This window comes from Arvicola amphibius, chromosome 5 (genome assembly GCF_903992535.2).
Source record: "Arvicola amphibius chromosome 5, mArvAmp1.2, whole genome shotgun sequence".
In the NCBI taxonomy this organism is placed as follows: domain Eukaryota; kingdom Metazoa; phylum Chordata; class Mammalia; order Rodentia; family Cricetidae; genus Arvicola; species Arvicola amphibius.
Window position 1 is genome coordinate 63,038,253 of NC_052051.1, and position 9,334 is coordinate 63,047,586.

Genomic DNA, 9,334 nt, shown 5'->3' on the forward strand with positions numbered 1-9,334 from the left:
TGCTGGCTTTCTCAGCCTATTTTCTTACAGAACCCAAACCACCCACAATGGGTTGGGCATGAATCACTAATTAAGAAAATCCCTTACATCTGGATCTTATGGAGACATTTTCTCAGTTGAGGTTCCCTCCTTTCAGAAAACTCTAGCTTGTGTGTCAAGTTGCCAAGTGTGTCAAGACTAGGCCTCACACCAACACAAAGAAGTAACGTATTTCTAACATGATAGGTATATCAAATCCTTCTGATCCCATCATTACACACTGTATCCATGTATAGAAATGCTACTTAATGCCCCATAAATGTATAGTTACTGTGTGTCATTTAAATTTTAATATATACTTTGGGGCAGGTAATACAGCTCAATGGGTAAAAGCACTTGTGCAAGTCTAATGATGAGGGTTCTATCCTTGTAAGCGGAGACTGCTTGTTCATATTCCGGCTGCCCAGACCCAAACAATCACAGAGAAACCATATTAATTACAACACTATTTGGCCAATGGCTCAACAGTCTTTCTAGCTAGCTCTTACCTCTTAAATTAACCCATTTATATTCGTCTGTGTTTTACCATGAAGCTGTGGCCTATTGGTAAGGTTCTGACGTGTCCTTGGCAACTACATGGCATCTTTCTGACTCAGCCTACTCTCTCTCTCTCTCTCTCTCTCTCTCTCTCTCTCTATATATATATATATATATATATATATATATATATATATATATATATATTCCAGCCTGGCTATATTCTGCCCTGCCATAGGCCAAAATAGCTTTATTCATTAGCCAATAAAAGCAACACATATACAGGAGGTCATGCCCCCCCCACACACACACACAAATATATTTCTAAAAAATAAACACTAAACAAATTCTTGCATTTTATGAAGTTAATGATTGCATCAAGGATAGTGTCACGCTTCAGTTAGGTATTCAGTGAAGGTGATTGGCCTGAGGATTTGGTTATCAAAGTCAGTAAACATCTGGGCTCCCGAAGAAGCTACTTTGGTACATAGCTAGAAGTTGTTTCCATTTGCATCCAGAGGATGTACACTCTGTGGAATCCTGCAGCTGAACAACGGTCCCTACACAGGCAGAACTCTATTGTTTGGCTTTCAGAGCTCTGCAGTTAATCCTGATTTAAGACACCAATGTGCCCACCGTGAGACATGAGAACAGAGAGACCTCGGGAAGGTCCGTCAATCTTTAGGTACCCTCGATAAGACGAAATATCAATCTGAAGAGTGGGAAGGACCAAAATGAAGACATGATCTTCCCCATGTCCCTCCATCCAGATGTGACAACAGAGAGTGTTACCTAGGCAATGTTGGGATGGATAAAGGAAACACAGGATAGAGGAACAAACATTTCTCTGAGTGAATCTGTTTGGGTTCATGTACCCAGGCCCGCGCTGTAGCGGGTAATTGCAGGGACACCATCAGACTTTGGGACCCCGGCTATAGCAAAACTGGGAGGCTGGTAGCCCAGTCCTTGGGCCGCAAGCAGCCAGGGGCTGCGCGTGCACCGTCCACGCGCGTCCCCCGGCTCCGTCCCGCGCAGGCGCCGTACGCCGGCTGCCTGCCGCATCCTCCCGCGCCGCTTACCCGCGTGCAGGCTCCACCGCCGCCGCCGCGACCGCGGCCTCCCGGCTCCCGGCGACCGCCACGCGGGGCGCCGCCTCCTCGGCCTCCGCGGAAGCCCCGGCCTCGGCCCCGCCGGCCGCCTCCGTCCCCGCAGCCTCCTCTCGCCAGCGCCGCCGCGGTTCCGGCCGACTCTCGGTCCCCTCCGGGCCGCTCCCGGCCTCCCCGCCGCCCGCGGCCGCCCCGAGCCCCGCGCTCCGCCTGCATGAGGCCGCCCGCCGAGAGCAGCTCGCGAGCGAGCGGCTGCCGAGAGCGAAGGCCCCACCGGAAGCGGCCGGGCGAGCACGGGCCCCGGTGATCCGGGTGCGGGCCGGCCGGGGCGGGGACCGCAGGAGTGCTCTGTAATGAAAGGACGCTCTAGAGTCACTTTGTGTGATCGCTCTTAATTCATACGAGTATTTGCAGAACACTAAGCCCGAGATGTACGATTAGTTTGTTAGCTAACTTCCTAATTTAAAGAGGATATGCCATTTTAAAATCAGGATTTAGGAAGGAGTTATGGGTCTAGGGTGAGTTCCGCGTGACAGGTGGGACAGCAGCTCAAGTGGGTGGAGAGGAGGGTGGGAAAGTAGAAAGGGTGCTTGAAAAATCTTGAAAAGAAAAAGAATTTGTAAACCTAATTGCTGTTACATTTACTGAGCTCTTGATTCTCATCGGTTCTTGTGTTGCCCTTATTCTGCAATGAGGTAACAAACAGCCCTAGAGAAGTTAACTCAGCAGGACTTGACCAGACAGTGTCCAAAGACAAGGGTAGCAGGAAAATTATAGAAAGGCGTGAGAGGGTTGGGGATGTAACTCAGTGGCAGAGTGCTGAATTCGTCTTTGGCACGGGTAAAAAATAAATAAGTAAATAAATAATTTTTAAAAAAAAATTTTTTAAAGCAAGAATAAGAAGAAACCACAGAGGCCAAGTTTTATTTTATCTTAGGGAAGCTACATGAAAAAATGAAAACAAGCCAGTGGTGGTACGTGTGCCTTTAATCCCAACATTCGAGTGAAAGGCAGGCAGATCTCTGAGTTCAAGACCAGTCTGGTCTACAGAGTGAGTTCCAGGACAGTCAAGGCTACACAGAACCCCTATCTCAAAAGACCGAAAAATAAAAAATAATGAAAGCAAAAGAGAGAAATCAGCCTGGCAAAAGAAGTGTCTCTTTCATCCCCGGCCTTTCCTGGCCCTTCCTCATTGCCATATATTGCTTTAATTGTGCACCAAACCACACAGGCAGTACTATGTCCAAAATTGAAAAGAGAGATCAACCCCACCTTAAAGTCCTGAACTCACAAGGAAGACAGTCATATAGAAAGATGATTTCTGCTATCATGAGCTAAATGCAGGAAGAGGTTCACCACCAAAGCTAGAAGTAGCTTTTCATGATTCGTGGACACCCCAGCCACAGCCTGCTGACTAAACAGGAGCTGGCCCAGCTAATAGGTGGGAGGGAGTGGGAGAATCTACAAAGATGAGGGGACCCCTAAAGGTTTGTCAACTTGAGAGATATACAGTCTTTGAAACAGCTATTCCTTAAAACCCACCAGTTGTCTCTGTGCACAGTAGATCCCTTCCTCTGAACTCAGCAGGCCTATGACCTGAACTACTAAACTCAGGTTTGGAACCCACATTGAAAACACAAACATTAGGCTGGAGAAACCGCTCCATTGGGAAAGTGCTGAGCCCAAATCCACAGCACCAACATGAAAAGCCTGACTATGTGCCCCATGTGCAAATACCTGGTGTTCATTGGTCAGCCCTCCTAGCCAAATCTATGAGATCCTGGTTCTGTGAGTGTCCTACATAGTTTTCTGTTGCTGTCACAAACACCATGAGCAAATGCACAAATGCAGCTTGGGAAGGAAAAGGTTTATTTCTTCTTCCAATTTAAAATCCATCATTATGGGAAGTCACAGCAGGAATTCAAAACAGGAACTTGAAGTAGAAACCACAGAAATCCTGCTTTCTGATTTGTTTGTTTAATTTCGGCTGCCTTTTTAAAAACTATTTTATGTGTATGAGTGTTTTGCCTGCACATATTACATGTACCACATGAGTACCTGGTACCCACAGACACCAGAAGACCACTTTGGATTTCCTGGAATCTAGAGATAGGAATGGATTGATTGATTGATTGATTGATTGATTGATTCATACATGCATGCATGCATGCATGCATACATACATACATACATAGAGTCGTGTGAGTCATCACGTGGGTGATGATAACCAAATATTAGCCCACTGCAAGAGCAACAAGTGCTCTTAACCACTGAGCCATCTCTCTAGCCCCTCAGTTCCCTTCTGTTTCTATGCCGCCCAGCCTAAGGATTGTACTGCTCACAGTGGACTGAGCTGGGCTGGACCCTCCCACACCCACCAGCAATCTAGAAAATACCCCACAAACGGGCCCTAATGCCAACATGATGAAGGTCATTCTTCAGTTGAGGTTCCCCTGCGGTGGTGTGATAACAACCGAGATTAACTATCACAGTAAGAGACCCTGTCTAAAATCTATGAACAAAATGATCTTCCCTAATTGTTTAATGCATAAGCCTTCTAGATAAATCTCTAGAGACCAAGAAACAAAGTGAGTTCAGGTCAACGTTGTCTTTGTAACTGACATTAGCCTTTATTGTGACCATACTTGCTTGCAAACACATTTTAATATTTTGTAGAATTTTAATAATTTTACATTAGTGATTTCATCAAGTGTGTGCTGTCAAATTTATCTGCATTCTCCTGATAAAAAAAAGCTTAATTCCTCTACAATTTAAAATTACAAACTGCAATTTAGTAAGATTTCCTATATATGCAAATAAGTTTGTAATCATTTCTTTACAATATTTTTTTCAAAATGTTCTTTCAAAAAACAAAAAGGTGGAAAGTGATCAGTGATGAGGAAGACACCCCAAAATCAACTGCTGACCCCCATACTTAGGCCACATAAACATGCATGCTCAAACATACATGTGCTATACCACACACACAAAAGAAAACACAAATATTAAATAGTTTTATGGTCATACAGCTGGTAATTAGTGGAATGGTTCAAGCCCAGGGTTGTCTGGCTTCAAAGTCTTGAGAAATCAGTCTGTAAAAGAGATTGACATTCCAGTCAGAGGCATGAGGTCATTAGGAAAGTCCAGGCCATAGTCGTCAGGGTGTGACTGCAGATGAGAGCCAAGAGACAGCTGAGAAGTGGGAAATTTAGAATTCTACATCTAAATGGGGAAGTCAGGATCTGAGAAATAGTGGTGGTACCCACTCTTATTACTTGTATAGACAGTTAGTTAATTGTGCCATTAATAGAGAATCAAGAGTTAGGGAGGAGAATGTAACAGGGTAGGCCAATCTAAATCACAAAATTTTAACACACATAAAAAGCTTCACCCTCATTGCCCTTTCATGTACCCCAATAATAATAGCAGTTTTAACATTTCATTCCACATGTTAGTTATTATCTCTTTGCCATAACAGTTAACATTTTGTTGGTTAGTGTAATGGTACAAATAATACTATTATTTCTGACATGTGCATTTATTTTTTTAAAAACATCATTTCTACATTTTCCTTTTATTTATTCACACTATATTTTTATACTTTCTATTTGGTAAGATAGATAGATAGGTAGATAGATAGATATTGAGGTAGATACTTTGTATCTACCTGTGAAATTCAGAATGCCAGTGGCACTCAGGGTTAATGTGTTCTTCCCTATTCTGAGCTCTCAAATTCAGTAGTCCCATCTCTCCAGAAACACCAAGCACAGGACCATAACAATAGTAAGGAGAGTCATATTCTTATACCACAAAGAAACCAGGAAGACTTAGATATAAACGCCATTTTTAGGAACACACCGGACAGTCTAGACTCCATTCTCTGTGTGACCAGGTCAATAATGGTTTGGTACATTACCTCTTTAAGATTCTGTGTTGAGTGACAAAGCTGGTAGGTTGAAATAAAGCATTGTCTCAGTTAGGGTTTCTATTGCTGTGAAGAGACACTGTGACCACATAACTCTAGCCTGCAGTTTCAGAGGTGTGGTCCAGTCTGATCACAGTGGAACATGGCGCAGGCCAGCAGACATGGTGCTGGAGAAGGACTTGGGAGTTCTACATTTTGATCCCCAGGCAGCAGAAGAAGTCTGCTGTGTCACACACTGAGGTCACTTGAGCACTGGAGACCTTGAATCCTGCCCCCAATAGTGACTTACTTCCTCCAACAAGGGCATATCTAATCCAACAAAGCCATACCTTCTAATAGTGCCACTCCCCTATGGGAGCCAACTACCAAGGCGTTATGGAGGTTTTTACACAACAGAAATTGTCAAATTTCTTCAAAGCAAGGCTTACACACAGAGGAGTAAGCAATCTGATTCTTTTGGCCTAGTACTGCAAAACACCGTGAACTGGGTAGCTCACAAACAAATCTGGTTCCCACAGATCTGAAGCTGTCAAGTCCAAGAGCAGGGTATGGGAAAGTGTGCTGTCCGGTGAGGGTTCATGTGTTTGTTGTCTCCTCACATGGTGAAAGGCAGTAATTTGATGGCTGTCTTCCCTGTCTTCCTCTGGCTCACTTTCTCTAAAGTTCCAGTTGTACCTTCGATTTTGTTGTTGTTACTGTTTTCATTTTTCATCAGTGAGAACTGATGTCAGGAAATTACGAATAAGCAGATATGTTTGATTCCTACCTCTAGCTAACAAAAACACATAATATAGCATTTTTATTAGCTAAGACTTGATTTTTATATTTCAACAAGCATGCCATACAACAATTGAACAAAATGTCCTAACAATAACCATTATCTGAGGAAGTATAATAAGCACATTTTATTTAAATAAATGCTTTAGAAAGAAATGGAGATTTCCTTGCTTTTACTTATTTCTTTAAATGTCTATAAAATGCCTTCATAATTTTCATAACCTTTCTTCGAGTAAATATACTTTTAGAAACTTTTTTAAGAAAATTAAGAAGAATGTATATGAAGGCTTATCTCAAAATGGTCACTGTGGCCTTACATTTTTTTAACTCAAAGCAATCTAAATATGTGTTTCCCTTTTATTGAAAATAGATTTTTTTTTCTTATGTAATATATTCTTCCTCTACTTCATTCAGTTCCTCCCACTTCCCCTCCCATCTGGATCCATCCTCTTTCTGTCTCTTATTAGAAAATAGGCATCCAGGAATAATAACATCAGATAGAACAAAGACTAACACATCAGAATAGGACAAAACAGACAAATAGAAAGGAAAGAGTCCAAGATAAGGCACAGAAAATAGATGCAGAGACTCACTCATTTGCACACTCGGGAATACCACAAAAACACTAAACTGGAAATTATAATGTAACGGACCTATAAGATAAAAAGAGAGAGATGGGGGCTGGAGAGATGGCTCAGAGTTTAAGAGCACTGACTGCTCTTCCAGAGGTCCTGAGTTCAATTCCCAGCAACCACATGGTGGTTCACAACCATCTGTAGTGAGATCTGGTGCCCTCTTCTGGTCTGTAAGTATACATGCAAGCAGAACACTGTATATGTAATAAATAAATAAATCTTTTTTTAAAAAGATAAAAAGAGAGGAAAAATTGAAAATAATTATACATCAAATAAAAAATAACATAATAATAAAAAAATGTCAGACAACCTCCAAAGATGCCATTGAGTTCACCTTCTGCTGGCCATCTACTGCTGAGCAGTCTACACTTAGGAGTAGTTTGTTTCCCTTTGAGGAAACTAAACTTTCATTTGCAAGTGGTTATCAATCGGAGGTAACTTGTGGGTTAGAAACGGGGACATGTTTTCACTTCTTTCAGCTCTAAGACCCCATCTGGTGCAGATCTGTGCAGGCCCTCTCTGTGCTGCTGCAGTCTCCATGAGTTCATATGTCATCAATCCTGTTGATCTCTCCAGGCCTCTTCTGCCCTGAGGGGAGGAATTTGATAGAGACATCCCATTTAGGGCTTAGTGTTCTAAGATCTCCCACTCCCAGCATATTGTCTGATTGTGGGTCTCTAAATGGGATACAGATTTAAACAGAGAATTCTCAAAAGCGGGAACTCAAAGGACTGAGAAACACTTAAAGAAATGTTCAGCATCCTTAGCCATTGGGGAAATGCAAATTGAAAGTACTTTGAGATTTCATCCTACACCCATCAGAATGACAAAGATCAATAAAACAAATGACAGCTAGTGCTAGTGTAGTAAGGGAAACATGCACTTATTGCAGTAGGACTTCACACTTGCACAGCCATAATGGAAATCAGTCTGGTGGTTCCTTGGGAAGATAGGAATCAGTCTACCTCAGGATCCAGCTATATAACTCTTGAGCATATACCTAAACCATGCTTCATCCTACCACAGAGACACTCGCTCAGTCATGTTCATTGCTGCTCTGTTTTTTTTTTTTGTTTTTTCAAGACAGGGTTTTTCCAGATATTCTTGGTTGTCCTGGAACTCACTCTGTAGACCAGGCTGGCCTCATACTCACAGAGATCTACCTGCCTCTGCCTCCTAAGTGCTGGGATTAAAGAGGTGCACAACTACTGCCTGACCACTGTCCTATGTATAATAGTCAGAAATTAGAAACAACCTAGATATCCCTCGACACATCAATGGATAAAGAAAATGTGTTACATTTACACAGTGGAGTATTACTCTGCCATTAAAAATGAAATCATGAAATTCACAGGTAAATGGGCAGAGACAGAAAAAAAATCATCCTGAGTGAGGTAACCCAGACCCAAAAAGACAAATATGGTATGCATTTGCTTATATGTGCACATTGGCTGTTAAGTCAATAAAAACCAATGTAGCGATGAGACAAGCAACATTTGTAGAAGGAGCTGCGGGCAGGCCTGCTTTTCATCCCGCCCAGCTCCTGCATAGCTAGCTTAGCCCCAGAAATAACAACACACAAACTGTATTCATTTAAACACTGCCTGGCCCATTAGTTTCAGCCTCTTATTGGCTAACTCACATCTTGATTAACCCATTTCTAATAATCTGTGTAGCACCACAAGATGGTGGCTTACCAGGAAAGTTTCAGCATGTCTGACCTGGTGGCTGGCTTCATGGCGACTGACCCAGAGAGAAGAGGCATGACAATTGCCTCACTTCCCTCTTCCTCCCAGCATTCTGTTCTGTCTACCCCACTCACCTAAGGGCTGGCCTATCAAATGACCAAGACAGTTTCTTTATTAACCAATGAAATCAACACAAAACAGAAGACCCTCCCACATCAAACCAAACTACTCATAGAAGCACAGAGGTTAGGTATAGAGTAAGGGTCTGGGGTGGGGAAGGACAGATCTACCTAGAAAAGGGAAATAGGATAGATAGCTATGGATGGATTGGTGTGGGAGGGACTGTAATAGGAGGATCAAGTAGGGAGGGGGTGGAGGATGAGGGAGGGACTGTGAAAAGAAACAGCTAAAATTCAGGGCCATTTGCATGGTAGTATAGAAAAGTAATACAGTAGAAACTTCCTAAAACGTATACATACATGAAAGCATTCTACATGGAATTGCCAAATAAAGGGGAAGACAGAACCCCAACAAGACATCTTTTGTCACTAAATGAAACTTCTAGTACCTGGAATGGGTTGAATCTAATTGAATTGTTAGACAAAGGGGTTTCATTAAAAACCCCCAAACGACCTAGGCTATCGCCAACAATAGGTTGCACTCTACAAACTGATGGGAAGGCCCTGT

General features: G+C 42.6%; 1 protein-coding gene across 1 annotated transcript in view; it reads right to left on the reverse strand.

The window, feature by feature from the left end:
* Aven (apoptosis and caspase activation inhibitor) overlaps nucleotides 1-1,838 on the reverse strand; it is a 146,052-nt gene extending 144,214 nt beyond the window's left edge. The window contains exon 1 of the mRNA XM_038331391.2: nucleotides 1,596-1,838. Coding sequence (XP_038187319.2) covers nucleotides 1,596-1,838 — 243 coding nt within the window. The remainder of the gene's footprint in view (nucleotides 1-1,595) is intronic.
* Between the last annotated feature and the right edge of the window lie 7,496 nt (nucleotides 1,839-9,334).